Below are 22,610 nucleotides of genomic sequence, written 5' to 3'. Positions count from 1 at the left end.
CGTCATTTAGTTCTCTCAACACTATAAGGTGGGTAATTGTTTAATTACTTTATAGATAAAGCAACAGAAGCCTGTCCAGGGAGCATAGTACATTAGAAGCCAAACTAAGACTCCAGCCTGAAGCCTGCACTCCAGCCACCAGGCTTGATGTGCTTCTTGTTAACATACCTGCTGAAGGTGGCCTAGGATTTATTTCGCGGGGATGTCATGTGAGATATACATGAGATGGATACTGAACTAGATGGAGTCCAGATCCTTCCCTCACTCTGAATTTGTGTCCAGACTGCAGACGCCTTTAGAAAGTGTTATTTGAAAGTGTACAGAACACACCCCTCCGCCCAGTGCCCCTCCGCCCCATGATGCTACTGTCCACTTTGGAATCCAGAGGGTAGTTAAGCTGTGCTGTTTTCAGACTTCCTTAGCTCTGGGAGCCTTGAAGAGTGCTTGATACTTCAACTTGATCTTGCTCTTTAGCAAATTCATAACACAATGGCTACAGACCTAACTGTTTAGGTAACCTCAGTCTGCAGTTCACATTAAACATTAGCTCATAATGCCATCAGGTTTGAGACCAATGTACCCAGAAGAAATTTACAAAGAGACAGCGATGTTGAAATAGTTTAACTGCAAACAGGAGAATTCCTGTGTGCTGATCAGGACCAGGCTGCATCGTCTAAAGTCCCTATTTGATTCCTCATTTTTCCATCTCATCTTTTTCTTCTTTGAATGTTGCAGCTGACTCATTGTTAAATGCCTCTGATTAAATACATATGTGTAAAATCTCTTATCTCAAAGAGGTCACTTCAATATGGTTTTAATTGCCTGGAGTAGTGCTGCTACTGTGGGTCAACTGACAAGACTCAAGATTTGGAGCCCAGGAAAAATATTTAAATGCTCATGTTATAAGTACAGAGGAGATCTGATCACCAGAATTGTTAGTTGACATTATTACATCCCACTTTCTTGCTTCCCACAGTCCAACCTTTGACGCATCTGGTTTCAGTTGATAACATTTTATTGCTTTCTAGTGGTTTCTCCACCATTCCTATTTTCTGTGATCACAATGTCCTATTATTCCTTGGGCCTAAGGATACAGCTAGATCCAAGAGTGGAAGAAAATGAAGGGAGAAATGCCATTATCTAGTGCATGCATTGGTTAAAGATATATTCCTGTCTATTGCTTTTCTTGGTCAAAGCAAAAATCATGCAGGAGTTATGAGAGCAGGATGTTTATCAAGTATGTAGGGCTGAATATGCAGATGTTTAACTTATTATCTGGAAGCTTTGGGAGACTAGACTCTGACAACTTCTCTGTAATGAATCTGTCTCTCAAGAGTACTTTTCCAAAAAAAAATATTGTTCTCTTTAAAAAAAAGTCCAAATACTTTTTAAACATCTTGCTTCTTAATGTGATTGCCAGTGTCTTAGAGAAGTGGACGGTTTAGGTGATTTCTGTTGGCATGAAAGTGTAGACTCAAAAGCTTTGTCTCTAAAATGAACATGTTGTGTAACAGCGAAGCTGACACAGAATACAGGTGCACACGCTTGCTCTATGAAGGTGGCAGAGGGGAAGAGCCCAATGGAGACAGGGTGTGGGGGAGGCGGGAGTGCACGCAACAGCAATGGCCACCTTGTGTTGCAATCTTAGCCCAAACCATGTCTCTGGGAAGGGTGTTTCATGCTGCTTGTTGTACCCCTGAGTAGCCACCGTCCCTCACCCTCCACTGTGGGATGGTAGCCTTGGAGCTGTGTGGATATCAGCTGCTTAGTCGAAGCAGAGGCCCTAAGGAGATTCAGTTCTACAGAATCTATACAGCCTTCTTTTCCATACATTAACCAGAGGCTCAGGGCTTGGGAAATCAGAGCTAAAGACTGAAATTCCTCAAGGTAAGAAGACTGACCCCCCTCCCAGGAAATGGACTCCTCCAATTTTCTCACATGATTATGCAGGCACTTTCACTTTTCCATATATAGGAGTCACTCGGGAGCAAGCTCTGACCAGTCTAAAGGAGTGACACATCCATCTTGGTCCCTCCCTTCTCACCCATCCTCATCTTACTCTCGAATGCACACAGGCAGTTAGGCAGAGGGATCTCTGTGGTTCTTCCAGAGACAAGCCTGTTGAGTTTAAAGCAAAAGACAACTCAGGCAGAGCTACAGCGTTGGCGTTGTTGTCTTGAAGAAGCCGAGTGGAGAACTGCGGAAAGATGAATGGACCGGTGGATGGCTTGTGTGACAATTCTCTAAGTGCAGAAGGAGCCTTCATGTTCACATCAGAATCTGTAGGAGAGGGACACCCAGGTAAGTACATGGTGCTGGACTGATGGTGACCTGCTTTTACTAGAGGTCTTAAAACAATTTATGTCAGTTACTACAAGGGGTCTCTGGAGGAACAACATGAAGTATTTCCTCTATTTGTAGTTTTGTAAAACAGTCACTTGTATGCAAATGATACATGGCAAGCCAGTGAAGCTGGGGTTCCTGCTGCTGGCACCACCACCGGCTCCCAGCACCCCCGCACGGCGGGGCTGCCGCAGAGAGCGCAGCTGGCTGTCCGAGGACAGCCATGGGCATGAAGCGTATCATCAAATATAAACATGTTATATATTTTTTAGTAAATATTTAATTTATTGTCAATGAGCAACTTAAGTCAACAGAGAATGTTTTGTCAAACAAGACCATGGGTCACTAAGTTTTTCACGTAAAGCACAGGTAGTTTAGAAATGAATGGCAGTGCCTTCTCATAGGTGCTGAGACAGATCTTAGGTTCTGGAAGTCTGCGATACGTTATCTAAGAGAAGCACAGATGAATTCTTTTCTTTCTTTTTTTTTTTAAGCACAGATGAATTCTTGAAGGGGAAGAAAAAAAAATCAAGCATTATTTTGTTACCTGAGAGGTCAGTGGACTGTGATGTGGGGGAATGAGACAGGCATCCATGGTGGCAGCAGAGACCATGAATGGATCCTCAAGTTTTAGAAGAGTGGTTCTCAAATGTCAGGGTAAAATACCTGAATGTTGGGCCCCACCCTCAAGCTTTCTGATTGAGCAGGTCTTGGGTGCAGCTCAACAATTCGCATTTTTGCCCTGTCGTTGGCCGGCAGGTGCTGCAGTGGATAGTGTCATCCGGAAGAGCTGACATTGCCAGTTCGCCTGAGATGTCCCATTTGATTCTGGTCGCTGGCTCAATCCCAGGGTTTCCAGCTCAATTCTGAGGATACTGGCTGGATCCTGAGGGTACAGGCTCAATCCCAGGGGTGCTGGTTTGACCCTAAGGTTGCCAGTTTGAGCCCCAGTCAGGGCATGTATGAGAAGCAATCAATGAGTGCACAACTAAGTGGAACAACAAGTTGATGCTTCTCTCTCTGTCTCTTTCCTCCTCCTCCTCCTCCTCCTCCTCCTCCTCCTTCTCCTCCTCCTCCTCCTCCTCTTCCTCCTCTTCTTCCTCTCCTTTTCTCTTTCTCTTTAAAAAATAAAAGATTTTGCATTTTTTTTTTGTATTTTTCTGAAGCTGGAAACGGGGAGAGACCGTCAGATAGACTCCCGCATGCGCCCGACCAGGATCCACCTGGCACGCCCACCAGGGGGCGACGCTCTGCCCACCAGGGGGCAATGCTCTGCCCCTCCGGGTTGTCGCTCTGCTGTGACCAGAGCCACTCTAGCGCCTGGGGCAGCGGCCAAGGAGCCATCCCCAGCGCCCGGGCCATCTCTGCTCCAATGGAGCCCTGGCTGCGGGAGGGGAAGAGAGAGACAGAGAGGAAGGGGGGGGGGTGGAGAAGCAAATGGGCGCTTCTCCTTATGTGCCCTGGCTGGGAATCGAACCCGGGTCCCCTGCACGCCAGGCTGACGCTCCACCACTGAGCCAACCGGCCAGGGCCAGATTTTGCATTTTTAATAAGTTCCTAGGAGATGCTGCTGCTGTTGGTGTGGATGCCACGCTTTGCTCTCAGAAGGCCCTGGAGGGCCAGAGCATTGATTTATGTGTTAAGCACTTCTTAATATTTATTTGAGGAGTTGAAGTTTTTGGTAAGGCTACCTTTTCTTTCATCTTCCTCATTCTGATTTAACTTTTATACTTTGTAACTCAGCTCTAGACATCTGGATACCCTGCTCCTTCCCTATGCGTTAGCCAGTGGTTCTCAACTGGGGGCAGTTTTTTCTCCTTTCCCCTCAAGAGCATTTCAAAATGTCTGGAAACATTTTTGGTTGCCACAGTTATGGAGGAGTTGACACAGCCATTTAATGGATAGAGGCCAGACATGTTTCTAAACATCTTGCATGCACAAGGCCATCCCCTCACAACAAAACGTTTTCTGACCCCAAATGTCAATAGTTCCACTGTTGAGAAACCTGGGGTTTTGTATGTGACTTAGCTCAATTCAGTGTAAATAACCTATTTTATTATGCACAATTTTATAAACTTTCTAGGTTTACTGTACTCATAATCTCAGCTCCATTACTATGTTTGGCAAATTCTGGACAGCTCCCTGGCTTTTTTCTTTCTTTTTTTTTTTTTTCTCCCTGGCTTTTGAAGGCCATATACATAGATATATAGGTTAGGATTTGCTTGTCTGGAAGAAGTGAGTGCTTTGGCATGCAGTGGCCAGGGGTCCCATCATACACACAGCAATATGCTCAATGGACAGAGAAGGGAAATTCCAGCCAATGAGTTGGTGGTTTTGTCTGGTAAGTGGCAGGCCATCAGTTTGTCTGATTCTCTGTTCACTTGCCACTAAAAATGAACTAACTGTCCACATAAGTCAGTCAGCTTTGGCTAAGGCTCGGCTACTTTCTGCTTATTTTCCTGTGCTAAATTCATCTCCACCAAAAAGATAAAACTAATGCTTCCTTTCCAACGTCCAAGAACACCAACTATTGGCTAGTTTAAGGCTACTAACTGATGATAAAAAATTTTAAAGCCTAAAAAGCAGCTCTGAAGGGCCTCCTTAGATGTTATTTTAGTCTGTCAATCTCTCTTGATACTCTTGCTCAACTCCAGCTTTAGCCCTAATACCCTTTATCCCGTTTCCCTGTGTGCATTGGGAACATGTGACCTGTGTCCTTTAAATAAACAGAGGCATCATGATCAGTATGTGAGTAGCTCCTAAGGGCACTGATGGGTAAGCCTAAAGTGGATGAGCAGAGGAGACCTTCATTGGTAGGGGTGTGCTGAGGCTATGGACTCAGACAAACTCAGACTTACAACCATATCTACCACTGGAAGGAGGATAGATAGAAAAAACACAAATGTATGTGTATTTTCTCTTTAATTTTTCAAATTACAGTTGACATTCAATATTATATTAGTTTCAAGTGTACAGCATAGTTATTAGACATTTATATAACTTACAAAGTGATCACCCTAATAAATCTCATATCCATCTGACACCATACAAAGTTATTATGATATTATTGACTATATTCCCTATGCTGTATTTTACATCCCCATATCTATTCTGTGACTATCAATTTGTACTTCTTAATCCCTACCCCCTTTTTACCCAGCAACCTAAACCCCCACCCATTTGGCAATGATCAGTTTGTTCTCTGTATCTGTGAGTTTCTGTTTTGTTTGTTTTTTAGATTCCACATATCAATGAAATCATATGGTATTTGTCTTTCTCTGTCCGATTTATTTCACTTAGCATAATATCCTCTAGGTTCAAACATATGTTTAATAGCACTTTCTGGAAGGAAAAATTGAGGAATTGATCTTTAATGACCAATTAGCATTTTTAACTACAGAACTTAATGTGTGCTTTTGAGAGTAGACCGGCTTGATTCTGGATACAAATTCTTTATTTAAAAACTTTAAAAATGATAAGAGAAATGCAAGGAAACATTTAGAGGTAATGGATATGTTTATTACCTTGATGTGGTATTGGAAACACAAGTGCATACATATGTCCAGACTCACCAAATTGTATACATTACTTATATGCAAAACTCTTATAGACCAATTTTATCTCAATAAAACTAGGGAAAACCTCTATTAATTTATTAAGGGCAAACTCTGTGGATATTTTGAACACTAAAGAGTTGTAATATGTGTAACTACGTGTCACTTTTATTTCTGAATTTGTGAACATGGACAGTTCACATAACCCCAAAGCAAGAGTAGATATTTCCACAGTCCCATTTAGTGGTCCATATGCTCAACCATGTAAAGTCTTAAAGACAAATACAGAGTAAGATCAAATACCAGCTCATGCTGAACTCTTGTCAGCCCCACCTTGACTGAGGAGGTCAAGCCCAGCTATTAGAACATCTACACTTTAGGACAGGGGTCGGGAACCTTTTTGGCTGAGAGAGCCATGAATGTCACATATTTTAAAATGTAATTCTGTGAGAGCCATACAACGACCCATGTATGTTAGGCATTATCCAATAAAAATTTGGTGTTGTCCCGGAGGACAGCTGTGATTGGTTCCAGCCATCTGCAACCATGAACATGACTGGTAGGAAATGAATGGATTGTAATACATGAGAATGTTTTACATTTTTAACATTATTTTTTTAATTAAAGCTTTGTCTGCGAGCCAGATGCAGCCATCAAAAGAGCCACATCTAGCTCGTGAGCCATAGGTTCCCGACCCCTGCTTTAGGAAGCTGAGTGACTGTGGTCATGGAAATGTTCTGCAGCACAGCAATGAGGTCCAGAGGTTCTCTTACTAAATCTTTATGGGTGGAGTCGTGGAACTGGGTGTGGTTTTACACACCATGCATTGCATCTTGTGGAACCTGCACTACGATGCATCTGTTTGTCCTTATGACTTTACATCCTGACATCTAATCTCACTGACATTACTTGCTACTTTAACTTTTAGATCCAAGACTTTTCTAGATGTTAGAATTAAAGGGAATATATTGAGAAATGAGAGACTTTTTAGTTAGAAGAACATGTAGATGAGTGCCTCGGTGTGTGTGTGTGTCTGAATTGCTGTACCCTTAGAACTGGTATTGGAATATATTTCTTTTTTTAGGGAATTCTATGACTTTCTACATCATAGAATTAGGCAGAAATGAGAAAAACTAAAAATTTTAAAACATTTCAAATTTCTCATATTTTAAGAAATAACCTCATAGATATATTTGATATGTAAACTGACAAAATATCTAATTATTTTAACATTTCAGTTTGTTATACCTAATAGTTCTGTAATTCTTACACATGTTAATTCTTTTCCAGATAAGATCTGTGACCAGATCAGTGATGCAGTGCTAGATGCTCACCTCAAGCAAGACCCCAATGCCAAAGTGGCCTGTGGTAAGAAATGCCTGCGCCCTTCCTTCAGGAGTCCTAAGTTGCTGAGCTTCCACGTTTTGCCTGTGTTGCTGCCCTCATCACAGCAGAGAGTCAGGAGGGCCCCAGAGGTGATCAGGTCTAGTCCTCTTACTTTACTAAAATGGTAGTGGGTACAGCCGAGTCAGGACCTTGGCCAAAGTCACAGGGTACGGGTGCCCACCTTGGAGACCACAGCTCTGCTCTCTTCACTGCGGGGACCCTGTATTTTCCACAGCACAGACTGCTATTTTCCTCTCCAGTGCGCCCTGGCCCCTACACTGGGGACTACAAGGCCCCATGCCCCTCTGAGGGCAGACTGCACCCTGGCATCTCTGTAAACAGCTGAAGAGAAGGTTGGCCTTCCTGGGTTCTTCGTTCAAGAGCTTACTCCCTAAAGTCCGCAGTAGAGTTCCAGCAATAAGGGGTCAGGAGAGCTTTACATATGCTGACTGCTTTCTTTATGATAACTACATACAACCATTGTCTCATTTTAATCCACACAGCAGTCTTATTATTATCTTCATCTAACAGTTGAGGAAACAGACATAGAGAGGCTAAATAAGTTGTTCAAGATCACTAAGTATGCCCTGGCCGGTTGGCTCAGTGGTAGAGTGTCGGCCTGGCGTGCGGAAGTCCCAGGTTCGATTCCCAGCCAGGGCACACAGGAGAGGCGTCCATCTGCTTCTCCACCTTTCCCCCTCTCCTTCCTCTCTGTCTCTCTCTTCCCCTCCCGCAGCCAAGGATCCATTGGAGCAAAAGATGGCCCGGACGCTGGGGATGGCTCCATGGCCTCTGCCCCAGGCGCTAGAGTGGCTCTGGTGCAACAGAGCGATGCCCCAGATGGGCAGAGCATTGCCCCCTGGTGGGCGTGCCTGGTGGATCCCTGTCGGGCGCATGCGGGAGACTGTCTGACTGCCTCCCGCTTCCAGCTTCAGAAAAATACAAAAAAAAAAAAAAAAAAAAAAAAAATCACTAAGTACTTGGTATGAACACTCAAGTGTAACCAATTCTTTCCAAAATGTATGCAGTTCTCCAGAGATTTGAAGATGGCCAGCAACTGGGCTGGAATTTATTTTATTTTTTATTTTTATTTTTGAGAGAGAAAGGGAGACAGGAAGGAGGAGAGATGAGAAGCATCAACTCGTAATTGCATCACTTTAGTTGTTCATTGATAGCTTCTTATACATGCCTTGACCAGGAGGCTCAAGACAAGCCAGTGACCCCTTGCTCAAGCCAGCAACCTTGGGCTCAAGCCAGCAACCTTGGGATCATGTTGATGATCCCATGCTCAAGCTGACAACTCAGGGTTTTGGACCTGGGACTCAGCATTCCAGGTCGACGCTCTATCCACTGTGCCACCATGGATCAGGCTGGAATTTATTCTTATTATTAGCATTATTATTTTATGTCTTGAGTCCATTCCTGGTATGGTTCCCTGTGAGTTTCTTTATTAGCACTGAGGGCGGTCTAGCCATTGAGTTTCCCTATGCTGGCGTGTGGTTATTACTACTTCTCCTTCCCTTCCAGAGACAGTGTGTAAGACAGGCATGGTGCTGCTGTGCGGGGAAATCACCTCTACAGCCATGGTGGACTATCAGCGGGTGGTGAGAGACACCATCAAACACATTGGCTATGATGACTCTGCTAAGGGTAAGGGCAGGGCCCCCAAATCTGAATACATGTTGGTCTCTGCTGCGGGAGCCCGTGATGCTGACTCACATCTGAGGCTCTTGGTCTTCTGGAAGTGCACATACCACTGGGGGGGGGGGGAAGCATTCCTAGGTCTGCACATCAGAGACCAGGGGTCCAAGTCTCTGGCAACAGTGTGGTAGCCCAGGTGACGGTGCCCCACTGAACCAGCCTGTGTCCATCCATTAACTCTGGTCTTGTTTAATGTCCTGCCTTCCTGGAGATTTGGAAGAGAAAGAAGCTCTGAGTAAAAGGAGCTGCTCTCTATTGGGGTCATGCCCTCTGCTGGGCACCGGTGCCAGGCTCCCTGTATGTGCCGTCTTACATAATGTTTGAAGGACTCGCTGTACGCCTCATGGAGATGAGGAAACTGAGGATTAGAGATGTAAATAATTGACAGTCAGTACGTGGCTGCTCCATTTGACATTCCTGTGCTTTCTGCTAAACTGTGCTCCTTCCCAGTATAGACAAGAAGGTGACTTAATCCAGAACTTGTACGGACACAGGTGAAGGAGGCAGGCTGGCCCAGGCTGGCTCCATGGCAGGCAGTTCAGGAGCCTGAAAGGTGTGTGTGTGTGTGGGGGGGGGGCAGGCCCTGGCAGGAACTGAGGAGGAGCACTGTGATCAGGCGCCACCGGTGAGAGCTGGGAAGGACAGGGGCCCTGCGAGGGGGTGGGCCAGGAAGGAGCCCCACCTGGAGGGGCATCGAAGGGCCTGTGCACACTGACATCCCACATACTTGTTGTTGAGGGTGATTTGTGGCATCTTTGTGGGTCAAGGCAGGCTGGGATGATGTGAGAGTTGCTCGTGTATGAGGCAAACTCACACTTGGTGCAGCCACCTTCTGACCCCCCAAAAGGCTGGCCTGAGCATACGGAATTGTTGGGAGCTATACCAAGAATCACTGGGGAGAACCAGTGAGTACCAGTTCTCCCAGGTGGCACCGCAGGACATGCATACAGGAAACACATTGTCCCAGAGCAGCGGCTTCCTGACATGTGACATGCAAAGCTTTCCCCTGTTCTTCCAGGAAAAGCCAACTTGTTTATGTACATTTAGAACTTTTTCAAGAGCAAAGCTTGTTCTGTGTTGGGTGGCAGGAGATTCCCCAGGAGGTGACACCCCCTAGAAAGGGAGAGGGGGAGAGCACCAGCCCTGCTGTTGGCAGTGTTTCCGTGTGCTGGCTGGTCAGTATGCCTGCAGCAAAAGGACCCCTCACGCCCTGTGATGTCCACGGCAGCAAGGCCCGGGCTCGCTGCTCCTCCCTGCGTCTGCTGCAGAGCTGCTGGGCTGGCGCCTCCTCCGAGCCCCGCCTCTCCCTTTCGTCCCCTAAACTCCGTTTTTCCAAATCACTTGAAGCCCTTGATTGATTTTCAGCAGAGAAGATTCATTATTTAGACAGTGATAAGGCAAAATGTGAAATGTTTAATGCAAAATTGATGAGTCCTTGGCAGCTCTCTAAAGAGTGTTCATTGTTTTGTGCCTTCAAAAACATTCACTGGCAACAGAAGGCGGCACAGAACAGAGGTGACGTGATGCCTCTGGAGCAGGGGCACTGCCTGGCATCAGATGATGCAGCAGGGGTGCCCAGCAGGCAGTCGGGGCATAGTGAGCGAGGAATTGCTGTGGGAGGGTCCAGGGATACTGATTGTGAGTTGTCTGATTTGGGTGCGTGGGGATGGGGAGTCGGAGGACAGCATTCTAGGCAAAGGAGTGGAGATACAAGAGTACGTCCTCTTTAAAGCTAAGCAAACGTTAGCTAAAGGAGTTCAGCTGGACGGGGCTGGGTGGGTCTGAGTTCAGTTTTATTGCATTTGGCAGTAGGTCCTCGCCTGAGGCATGTACATAAACAATAGATTAGATCTGAGTTTATTTGTTTGCTTGCTTTAGTTAGCCAACTCTGGCAGCGTGGATAGGAGAAAAGAGGGAGACAGTCAGCTCATCACACACTTGAGGCTGTGACAGGGCCCCTGAAGGCTTTAGCTTCTCATTGGTCAGGTCCCTGAGCTGAGGCCTGAGCCGTTGGAGGAGGACCGAGGAGAAGAATGTGCTGTGTGCGCGCAGCGCTCCCTCCCGGGGCTCCTCGGGCAGGGCTGCCACGAGCCCAGACTTCCCCAAGCCAAGCTTAGCCTGTGCCCCTGGTCTGGAGAGGGTCAGCTTCCACCTCTGTGCCTGAGCTGCAGGGATGGGCAGAGGCTTGGCCTCCAGGGACGGGTCTTTTCCCTCTGGCTCTGGCCCCGCAAGATCACATCTCAGGGTCAGAGGACTCTGGCTCTGGGAGCCTCTCTAAATAGTTCATGTACACTTGATTTGTTCAGAGTGTTTAATACACATGCTCCTCAAACAATGACAGGGTAACATCCTGGTGAACCCATCGTTAAGTTGAAAATATCATAAGTTAAAAATGGATTTAATACTGCTCACCTGTGAACATCATAGCTTACCTAGCCTAGCCTACCTGACACGTGCTCAGAACACTTACATAAGCCTGCTGTTGGGCAAAATCTCCTAATACAATGACTACACTGCAGGTACCGGTTGTTTACCCCCTTGACCATGCCAGCCGTTCCCCAGCATCACGACAGAGTCTCATACTGAATACCCATAGCCAGAGGTGGGTTAAGGTCAGTTGAAGCCCTGGGGGCAGAAGAAAATATTGGGCCCCTTAAAAAAAAGAGAGACAGGGAAAATAAAAATACATCTCAACCACATTTTTAAATAAATAAAAAATATTATGTACTATTAATGTTAAAATTGCACACATGAAACCAAACTTAGTGTCATTAGAAAAAAGTGTAAAGTTGAGGTTTTGTGGGGCCTTCAGAAGTCGGGACCCAGGGCGGGCGCCCAGTGTGCCTGCTGTTAAATCCGCCTCTGCCCATAGCCCAGGAAAGTATCAATTTCAAAATTTGAAGTACGGTTTTTACCAAATGCATGTCACTTTGGCAACGTCACAAAGTCAAAAATCCTAAATCAAACCATTGTAAGTTGGGGACTGTCTGTACTTGGATGAGGCCGATACTTGGGCTTCAGGATGGTGGTGTTGGAAGGGCCCGGGTTTTCACTCAGTCGGTGATGTTCAGCCTGCGTCCTGAGAGGTGCCTCTGGGAGAGGCCAGAGGGCCGGAGTGATGAGGGCCCATCTGCTCCTGAGCCGGAGCCACCAGAGCCGTCATCTGGTTTGTATACAGCAGTTCTGTGCAGGGTATGCATTTCTAATCACAGTGTAATTCAATTTAGTAAAATGCACAGCGCAGGATTTTCTTTGACTAAAGAGTTTTACATAATGATAAGGATATGTAGCCTTCTTCATTCTGGGCTTCAGCTCTGGGCCCAGAAAGATCCCAGCTAATTAGAAACCACCCATGTGCAACTAAATACCATGTCAGGAACTGAACGATCCACCCATGTCTGACATGTGTCCCACTTGGGCCTGCTCTCCTTTCTGCCTAGGCTTTGACTTCAAGACCTGCAATGTGCTGGTGGCTTTGGAACAGCAGTCCCCAGATATTGCCCAGTGTGTGCATCTGGACAGGCACGAAGAGGACGTCGGTGCCGGAGATCAGGTAACTGAGTACTGAGCACGGGCGCTGGCCAGGACCTTGTGCAGTGCAGCCTGTCCCAGCCCTGGCGCTGACGTGTGCTGAGGAGTAGGCTGGGGAAGTCCCTGAGTAATGGGACAATCACATTGTGGGGTGGTCCCTCATCTCAGAGGATCTCAGGGAGGTACGTACCTGAAATGAGTTCCATGAGCCTATGTCAGGGCAGTGACATGAGGGCACTGCTGGCTGGGTGAGGTTGTAGCAACTGATGCCAGTTTGGGCTCATCTCCCCCTCCTAGTTGGACATCAGGGACCACGCCTTTCCTCTACAAGTGCCCAATGCAAATGTTGCATGCTCGAGGCACCCAGTATGGGTTGGAGTGCAGCGAAGTTTTAGATTGAAGAAAGTGGTCCTGTGTGTAACGTGGGTACTGCTGTCGGCTCTTCTCTGCGTCAGGGCCTGATGTTCGGCTATGCCACCGACGAGACAGAAGAATGCATGCCTCTCACCATCATCCTTGCTCACAAGCTCAATGCCCGGATGGCAGAACTGAGGCGCTCGGGGGTGCTTCCCTGGCTGAGGCCCGACTCGAAGACTCAGGTCAGCTCTTCCTTCACCTCCATGGGAGCTGCAGACACACACTTAGACAACCCAAGTCCTTTGGATTCTTGTTACTGTTCAGATCAAATCTTCAGTCTGGACACTCAAAGAATTGCTGATTTTGAAAAGAACTATTTGAAAAATATTCAGCTCTAATGCCCCCCCTCCCCCATTTTATTATGAAAAATCTCAAAAGTACCAAGAAATAGAGATATTTTTTAGATTTTTTTAGCCTTCTAAACATATGTTGACTCTGGTAAGATGATTCACCAATTCCTACCGCAGACTTCTCAACTAGTTCCACACTTTCGATCACTGCCTTGCCATGAGGACAGGTCTCCGTGTCTTGAGCAAGGCCTGCCCAGCACCTGAACAAGGGTCGTCTGCATCTATCTGGGCCCTTTTCTCCTGTTTCTCAGAAAACCATTCTATCCTTGCTGTTCCTGACCCTCTGGCGCCGCGGACCCTGAGCACCCTGCTCCCCGCAGAGCGGAGATCCCCACTGAAGTCTGTGTCTGAGGACGGGCGGCAATGCCCGTGTTAGCACCCTGGAGGCCAGGAAGCCTTCACTGCCTTTGTGCTGCCCTGTTGAACCCTGAGGGCCCGGGTGGGCCCTCGCCCTGGGGCTTTCTTCCACGGCTCCACTTCCACACTCCCTCCCCCTATCCATGCTGGAGGATCCAGTCTTCACTGCAGCCCACTTAGCCCCCACATCTCCCACCTGCAGTTCTCTCCAAATCATCAGCACCCCTTCTACTCACCCTGCACACACACGTGCCCGAGAGCCTGGGTGCTGCGCGCTGGCACCTCGGCTGCGTCACCCCTCCCCACGGGCACCCCTCTCCTTCACAGGTTCCCAGTCGGGGCCAAGGGCAGTGCCGGGCCATCCCAAGGCTTTTTCCTGCCTGAAACTCCAGTTAATTTCTTTTGGGCTTCACTTTTAATTTCCTAATGTCTGCTTAGAATCTTCTAGAACTTTCTGCTCCCTGTGGGAGAGCAGAACTTCACCTGTTATTCTGACATTCAAAGCCTTTGATGGTTTTTCACCATTACCTTCCTCTGCTGCCCCTCCTGCAGTCTTTGCTCAATCTGTTATTTCATCCATGCTTCCTTTATTTGTGCTTTGCCCCCATGCTTTCGCCTTGAACCTTACTTGGGCTTTATCTCTCCTTCTCATCTGTCTACCAGTAGTCAGCAAAGTCTCCACCTCCTCATGGTTCCCCTGGGCACCACCAGGTGGGGCCTTCTCTTGCCCTTGCACTGGACTTCGGCTCACGTGGTTTTATAGCTCAGCATGGCACGTGTGACTCATCCATTCCCCCCGCTGCACAGACACGCACCCTCAGTGTAAGGCCACACAGTACAGAGGGTGCGTGTCAACTGTACCAGGGCAAGGAAGTGTATTTGTGGCCTCGAGGAAACCCTTCCTTGGGACTTCAGGTGTGATTCACGTGCCCCACAGTGGGTAGGGTGGGATGAGCCGCATGCATCGGCTGTTCTTTTAGGTCGTGGGGCAGGAGGCTTCAAATGCAAAGATGGTGCTTGTCCCAGAAGAAGGTGGTAGGGAGATATTGGCATGCCCCGCGGTCCTGCACGGAGCTGTGCTGTGGGGCAAGATTTCACAGAAAGGAACTCCCAGCACAGGAGTGGGAGGGAGTGACGGAGCACGGAGCTTCCTTCCCTCCAAGAGAGGAGGGCAGAGCACCACCTGTCTGCCCAGCTGGAGTAAAAGGTTTTCTTTCTGCCTAGTAATAGGTTTCCCAGGCTAGAAGGCAGCCAGGGAGGGCAAGGGTGGGGCGGGATCATCCAGGGTTTCCTTTCCTGCAAGGATGCACCAAATTCTCTTAAAAATGATCCCAGAATGGGCCTCACTCCCCTGCCCCAGGCGGCCTTCCACCGCTAGAAAGCTCAGACGTGTGGGTGTAGGTTGGCTGACCGACCCTCCCCCAGGGGCTCTTGTGCCCTGCGGGTCCACTGCATCAGGGCCCACTGCATCAGGGTCCACTGCATCAGGGCCCACTGCATCAGGGCCCACTGCATCAGGGCCCACTGCATCAGGGCCCACTGCATCAGGACCCACTGCATCAGGGCCCACTGCATCAGGACCCACTGCATCAGAACCCACTGCCAGGCCTTTGCTGTCCCCCATTGATAAAGGGTTTTCAGCATCTAGCTGGTGTTGACTGTGAACAGGATGAGTTTTTCCACCTGAACAAACCCGTCCTGCTGATACAAACAACTGAGTGGCAGCCCAATGGCTATTTTTGTACCTGGTCAGAGCTGTGTTTTCCCTGCTGTATTTTTCCTGACACAATGAGATAAGAGCTGAGCTTGGCTCCTTTGCTCTGCCACAGGCTAGTGTTTTGCAAGGACATCGCCTGGGGTTTGTTAGCTTGCGGCAGCGTTGGAGGTAGCAGTGGGGGTGGGGAGAGGGGGAGTGGAGTCAGGCTGCTCCGCAGGATGTGCGCATTCTCCTGAGGCCTGATGGGGCAGGTCTAGCTCTAGAGGCGGCCATGGGGCCTCTGCTGCCGGGAACCCCCCCCCCCCCAGGGGCCCTTGGTGTGCACAGCCCAGCAGTTAGGGTTGCTCTCGGCCACAGACACTGGTGTGCATCTGCCCATCTCACGAGGATCAGACACCATATGGTCAGGTTCCTGGTCCTACCCTGGTGCTCTTTGGACCAGGGCACAGAGTAGAGACAGATGCAGGCCAGCATTGGGCAGATATCTCAGGGGCCTTGGGCTGGCAGAGACCTTGCTGCAGGCCCGGCCCCAGGAGAGTCCTGCTTGCTGCCCTGTGGTCCTGCTGAGGCCCTGGGGGGGGGGGGCAAGCAGTGCTGTGCCTGGCAGCCAGCGTCTCTACCAGGCCACCTGTGGGTCCCAAACTCTGCATAGCTCCTCTGGGCACTGCTCTACACTGATTGGGTAGCAGTGGGGCCTGTGGCTCCAGCTTAACCCACAGGATCTTGAGTGACAGGCTCCTGTTGGGCAGAGCCCCAGCTACTAAGCCACACAGCTCCAGGTCAGATCCCGGCTTTTCCGGCTGTGTGACCTTGACCAAGGCATTTCTATTCTCAAACCTCAACTTTTATGTCTTTAGAAAGGGAACAGTAACAGCTTCTCATAGCTGTGGCATGGTTCCTAGCACACGTCACTAATGGTAGTTTCCTTTCCCAGCCTCATCCGCCGTCCTCGCCACCTCCCTCCCTCTCACTCTGGGGGCCCAGGCTGCTCACATTTGTTACACGCAAACCAGACTGTGGCAGTGAAGGTGACCAGGGAGGGAGGGTAGGAGAGAGGCCTTTTGTCTGTGCTGCTGGGGAATGATACCAGCTTTTGGATTGGGCAGAGCAGGGTTTGGCTCATGGCTTCCCACTGACTAGCATGTGACTTCAGACAGGCTGTTTCACTTCTCATAGCTTTGTTTTTCTCCTTGGTAAAGTGGAGATAGCAATGTCTGTCTTGCGGGAATGGCTTAAATATTAGTTGATAACACACAGAATGGGTGCAGAACGGGCTCACGCTGGTAGAAGTGATATTAGGTCTGTCCCTGTGGCCTGACCTGCAAGGGGACTGTGGGCAGGTTCCAGCCACAAAGTTCTCCCCCTTCTCTTTTGTTGACCCAAACACCTAGAGCCAACGGCTCCCTCTATCTCAGCTGCCTGACCTGGCCCTCTCCCTCTGTCCCTTTAGCCAGCAAGTCCCCTGGCCCTGTGTGCTTCCAGAGCTCCTCCACCGACAGGCTGGGGCCAACTAGCATGTGGCCGGTAGATTCCTGTGTCCTTGGAAGGAGCCAGAATAGCTTGGTCCTGGGCCATAGCGGGTCAAGAGAGGGCTTTTGTCAGGGGGCATTTGTTGTACCCAGAACCCTCTGAAATAGAAGTAGAGGAGTCTTGTGTGTCATAGAGAGGGGACTCTATAAACCCCAAGTCTCCAAATGGCACTAATTGTGGTCAGAGGTGGGAATCGCATATGCTTCATGCCCAGTCATGCCATAGCACTGGGCAACCATGCAAATACCAGGGTGAGTCAGATGCACTTCCCTGAAGGCCCTTTGAAGACAGGAGGGCCCCCTTGGTTCCTGGGAGCCCTGCCTGCCTCTCTGCTTAGCAGCGATGTGTCCTCATGAAGCTCGGGGCAGGGCTTCATGAAGTCTCCCCCTGCCCTTCTGACCGACAGGTGACAGTTCAGTATATGCAGGACAATGGCGCGGTTATCCCTGTGCGCATCCACACCATCGTCATCTCCGTGCAGCACAACGAAGACATAACGCTGGAGGACATGCGCAAAACCCTGAGGGAGCAGGTGATCAAGGCCGTGGTGCCGGCTAAGTACCTGGATGAAGACACCATTTACCACCTGCAGCCCAGCGGGCGGTTCGTCATTGGTGGTCCCCAGGTGCGCCCTGGCCTCTGGATGAGGCCTGATTTGTCTGTTACTGAGGTTGCTCACCTTCCTGGGCACAAAGGCTGCAGGAGGGGGCTTTATGAGACAGCCGGGTCTGGCCTTGGCCAGAATGTGAAGTCAGCCCACTCTCTGTGAGGCTTGCTGTGTATTCGTCAAATCTGGGGACGAATTCGAGGAACTGGGGACCTGTCCCAGGACTCTTCCACTAGTGCTGCCTGGCCGTCCCACTCCAGATAACCCATACTTGATGTCATACTTGCCCAAGTGGCTGCAGCCTCACCTGGCAATGTGCTGACCCACCATTGCAAATGGCTGAACTTTACCAGGTGGCACTGAGCAGGTCTTTGCCACAGGTTACCTTCAACTCCTGTGGGCACCATGGTGGGCAGTTCATTGCATGTGGACACCTGCTGCCGCCTTTCTCTTCCTGAAGGAGTGAGGAAGTGAAGATTAGAGTGGCACTTCTGTGAGGCTGCTGGCCACTGCCAGGGACCTCAGCTGGACCCCCATCACAGGTCCTAGGACCAAATGTAGTACAGAAACATAGGTTGGAAGAAAGGTCAAGCTTGTTGTATTTTCTGAAGAACCTCTCAAAGACTAGAAATGTATGAACAGTAGATCTCTGAGCAGAGGTATATAGTATGCACTTTTCTCAAATCATTTAATGTCGAGTCCCCACCACCAGTTAAAACATCTTTATTGACTGGTGTTGCATGGAGCAGACACATGGGGACATGGGCAATATGGCATTTACTGGGTGGCCCCAGTGAGGGCCACAGCCAGGATGTATTGATTTCAGCACAATTTTCTCCTACAGTTGGATTTCTCCACTATGATTGACTCATAAAAACAAAGTATTGGGAGCTGATTGAGACCCCAGCTTTCCCATCATTTGCACTTTCTGATGAGGCTCTGAGAGCTTACCAGCCTTCCATAGCTGATCAGTGACTCACCTGGAACCAGAGCCAGGGTTTCCGGCTGACTCCTAGCCAAAGAGTCTTTGAAGCGCACCCCCAGGCAGCTGCAGGGCATGCTTTCCAAGCTGTAGTTCAGAAGCCATCACAGTGCTTCAACCACCCTCCTCTCAGCCACAAGGGGGCGCTGGTTCTCATCTCCCCCTCTTTCTTCCTTCTCTCTGCAGGGGGACGCGGGTGTCACTGGCCGTAAGATTATTGTGGACACCTATGGCGGCTGGGGGGCGCATGGTGGTGGGGCCTTCTCCGGGAAGGACTACACCAAGGTGGACCGTTCTGCAGCGTACGCTGCCCGCTGGGTGGCCAAGTCCCTGGTGAAAGCAGGGCTCTGCCGGAGAGTGCTCGTGCAGGTGGGTCAGACCGGGCACACCCTGGCTCACAGCTCCGGTGGGAAGGCCACACCCTTTCCCAAAGGATGTGACTCTGTGTGTGTCGTGTTGGGCACTGTGGCCAGTACCCTGAAAACCCGGGAGAGGGAATAAGAATCTTCAGGGAGAGGGCCGTGCCCAGAAATGCCCACCGTGAAATGGCAGGGTTTTCTAGGCAGACAGGTGTTGGGCGGGTGGGGGTTGGGGCTTGTTGCGCAAGAGGGGCACAGGGTGTGGCTCCACTGCCCCTCCTGAGGACATGAGGTTTGTGTGAGGGCTGAGCCCTGTGCAGGTCTGGTCCCTGACCGTCGTCTCTTCTGGAAGGTCTCCTATGCCATTGGTGTGGCCTCACCGCTGTCCATTTCCCTCTTCACCTATGGAACCTCTCAGATGACAGAGAGAGAGCTGCTGGATGTGGTGAATAAGAACTTTGACCTTCGGCCTGGCGTCATTGTCAGGTAAATGTGCCACCCCACACTTGCGGGCAGGGCATGCTCAGCTGACAGGGAAGCAGGAAGAGTTGCAGCCTCTGGGAGCTCTTGTCCTAGCACAGTGCACACCCCAAGTGCAGGATGTCAGGCGTTCGGGTGGGAGGGGCTGTGGCCCAGCAGGTGCTAACAGCTGGTGGGACATCTTAGGAAAATAATTATAGGGCCAATGGCTAAGAATTCAGCCGGTGAGTCTAGCCCCCTCTGTCCTCATTCCTAACACCATTCCTGCTTTCTGGAGCTTGCTGACCAGACGTTGTCTGGTCCAAGTCAAGGGGATGCAGAGGAGAAAGGCACCATGAGGCTAGCGTGTAGCTCTGGTTCCTGATCGCACTGCCCCGAACCTCAGCCTGCTTTCCAAGGGCCAGCAGCAGTGACTCCATACGACACAGTGTAGTGTGGACAGGAAATTGATGGGAATTGCTCTGTGAGTGGTGACACCCACACAGAGACTGTGATAGACTGTTACTCCTGTGCCTGAAATTCAAAGAAACTGCTCCTTTTCCACTAAAAATGACCCTTTCTTTTGCTGGACATACAGGGATTTGGATTTGAAGAAGCCCATCTACCAGAAGACTGCATGCTACGGCCATTTCGGAAGAAGCGAGTTCCCGTGGGAGGTCCCCAAGAAGCTTGTGTTTTAGAGCTGGGGAGCAGACCAGCCTCGCCCTGGAAGCATCTGGGGGCCGCATTCCTCTGCTCTAGTATCCCAGCTCTCAGATCTCCCAGACCAAAGGCCACTGACGATGGTCGAGAAAGTGCCTTTCCCCACCACCGCTCTCTCCTGGGCAAAGCCAAGCCCCTCCGAGTCAGCCCTAACCTGTTGTCGTCGTGGTCGTCGTGACTGGCAGGAAGGACACAGCACCCAGCATCCTGGTGCTGAGGATCCAGTCTCCTCATGAGGAGTTGCCATGTTCCCTGTCTCTCCCTCAGACCGCAGTGATGTTAATTTCATGGAAAATCCACCACTACTGGGAATAGATCCCCTCACCTTCCCCGTAGCCTGGACCTGGACCAGCTCTCCCACCCCTGGCACATGCAGGGCTCAGTGCCTCTCAGCTCTCTGGCCAGAGCCCTGAGCTACGGCCTCCAAAGGGGCCTCCCAGGCCAGGCCCTGGCAGGCATAGAACAGGGGCTGGTACCGCCTAAGCATCCACAGTGGGCAAGGCTCTGAGCCACTCTCTAATGCCATCTCTTCCCTGCAACATGATTAGGTTATTCTTGTTTATAAATGGGGCAATGAAACAGACCATCTTGGTAACTTTCACAAGATCCCAGAGCCACGTGTGTCCACGCCTAGACATGAATCCAGGAGCTCTGGCCCAAGAGCCTGGGCCCATCCCTGCCCCTCAGTCTTGTTCTAGAGCAGGTTAGCAATGACAAAGCAGAATGAAGTGAGGCTGCGCCTTTGTCCTAAAGACCTGAAGGTGGTGGGATTAGGGGATTAACCCACCAACTAGTGGTGTGCCCTGAACAGTGATCTGAAAAGTCAAGGCAGAACAAAGGACTACTTCATTTGCCTCATTTATATCAGAAGACAGTTCAGGGTGAGCTGGCCAGGCTGGAGTTTGGGTTTAAGAAGCACCCATACAACCCCAGCCCCTGACCACTCAGGCACATGCAGGCTGGACCTCTGGGGTGAGCTGTCTGAGTCTAGTGCAGTTGCATCTGGGTTTCCTGGAGTAGGAGTAGCCCATCCTAGCACAGGTGGTCAGCCCCTTAAACAAGGACCTGGAACCCTGTGTCTTTCAAGTCTTCCTCTCTCTTTGGCCCCTCTGTACCCCTGCAGTCTGCGTGCTGTTGGATAAGAGGGTGAGCTCCCAGATCCTCTGGCCAGAGAGGCCAGTCCTAAGGCCCAGATGTCTAATGTTCAATGCTGACCTAAGGGCAGGGCTTGAATCCTAATGGTGGACACACTGGCTGAGATGTCCTGGGAAATTCCACCTTTGCCAGCTGCCTTCTGGAGCAGTGGGTCTACGACTAAGGGACCTGAGGTGTCCTTGGTGAGAGAGGGTCTCGGAAACTATACATTCACCTGCCTTTCCCTCCATGGCCAGCACCGCCCACCCCACTTCCTCAGCCTGGGCCTCTGACAGCAGCATCTCCATCCTCTTCCCACCTCCTCAGACCACAGGCTCAGGGAGGGGCCTCCATGGGCCAGGAGAGCACAGGGGACTGGGCTTCTTTCGGGGCACACGGTGCTGGTTCTGGCTGGGACAGGCACCCCAAGATGCCTCACCTGGGAGCAGGCAGCCTGCTTCTGGGCTCTAGGCCTAAAACACACAGAACCTAGGGCTTCTCTTTCCCCCAGGGGAGAGGCAGCCCCAAGGCAGGAAAAGGCCAAGTCACTGTGAAGCCTGGAGCGCACCTGCAGTGCAGGGAGCTCTGGTCACCAGCTGCCCGGACTCGGTTCCCTTCAGGGGAGGGAGCTCTGGTCACCAGCTGCCTGAGGTCTCGGTTCCCTTCAGGGGGGGGAGCTCTGGTCACCAGCTGCCCGACCTCTCGGTTCCCTTCAGGGGGGGGAGCTCTGGTCACCAGCTGCCCGAGGTCTCGGTTCCCTTCAGGGGAGGGAGCTCTGGTCACCAGCTGCCCGGACTCGGTTCCCTTCAGGGGAGGGAGCTCTGGTCACCAGCTGCCCGACCTCTCGGTTCCCTTCAGGGGAGGGAGCTCTGGTCACCAGCTGCCTGAGGTCTCGGTTCCCTTCAGGGGAGGGAGCTCTGGTCACCAGCTGCCCGACCTCTCGGTTCCCTTCAGGGGAGGGAGCTCTGGTCACCAGCTGCCCGACCTCTCGGTTCCCTTCAGGGGGGGGAGCTCTGGTCACCAGCTGCCTGATGTCTCAGTTCCCTTCAGGGGAGGGAGCTCTGGTCACCAGCTGCCTGATGTCTCAGTTCCCTTCAGGGGGGGGAGCTCTGGTCACCAGCTGCCCGGACTCGGTTCCCTTCAGGGGAGGGAGCTCTGGTCACCAGCTGCCCGACCTCTCGGTTCCCTTCAGGGGGGGGAGCTCTGGTCACCAGCTGCCTGAGGTCTCGGTTCCCTTCAGTGGGGGGAGCTCTGGTCACCAGCTGCCTGATGTCTCGGTTCCCTTCAGGGGGGGGAGCTCTGGTCACCAGCTGCCCGGACTCGGTTCCCTTCAGGGGAGGGAGCTCTGGTCACCAGCTGCCTGAGGTCTCGGTTCCCTTCAGGGGAGGGAGCTCTGGTCACCAGCTGCCTGAGGTCTCGGTTCCCTTCAGGGGGGGGAGCTCTGGTCACCAGCTGCCCGA

General features: G+C 50.6%; 1 protein-coding gene and 1 long non-coding RNA gene across 3 annotated transcripts; one reads left to right on the top strand and one right to left on the bottom strand.

Annotated features, from left to right (window-relative positions):
* Window positions 1-1,983: 1,983 nt before the first annotated feature.
* On the top strand, window positions 1,984-20,597 carry MAT1A (methionine adenosyltransferase 1A). 2 transcript variants are annotated; one of them, XM_066350141.1, is made up of 9 exons: window positions 1,985-2,301; window positions 7,188-7,265; window positions 8,811-8,933; window positions 12,425-12,537; window positions 12,971-13,114; window positions 17,293-17,511; window positions 18,662-18,844; window positions 19,187-19,320; window positions 19,892-20,597. In XM_066350141.1, the coding sequence occupies exons 1-9, from the start codon at window positions 2,208-2,210 to the stop codon at window positions 19,992-19,994; spliced, it is 1,191 nt and encodes a 396-aa protein (XP_066206238.1). In that variant the 5' UTR covers window positions 1,985-2,207; the 3' UTR covers window positions 19,995-20,597. The 2 variants fall into 2 exon arrangements, with proteins under 2 accessions (XP_066206239.1, XP_066206238.1); XM_066350142.1 differs by lacking the exon at window positions 12,971-13,114 and having other exon boundaries at window positions 1,984-2,301.
* Window positions 19,938-21,982, bottom strand: LOC136381417 (uncharacterized). The gene is made up of 2 exons (XR_010747064.1): window positions 21,850-21,982; window positions 19,938-21,755 (listed from the first exon to the last, which is right to left on the bottom strand). It is a non-coding gene; the product is annotated as an uncharacterized lncRNA (long non-coding RNA).
* Between the last annotated feature and the right edge of the window lie 628 nt (window positions 21,983-22,610).

The sequence above is a fragment of the Saccopteryx leptura genome, chromosome 9 (genome assembly GCF_036850995.1).
Source record: "Saccopteryx leptura isolate mSacLep1 chromosome 9, mSacLep1_pri_phased_curated, whole genome shotgun sequence".
NCBI lineage: Eukaryota > Metazoa > Chordata > Mammalia > Chiroptera > Emballonuridae > Saccopteryx > Saccopteryx leptura.
Note: the sequence above shows the minus strand (reverse complement) of the source record. Positions and strands in the feature narration are given on the sequence as shown.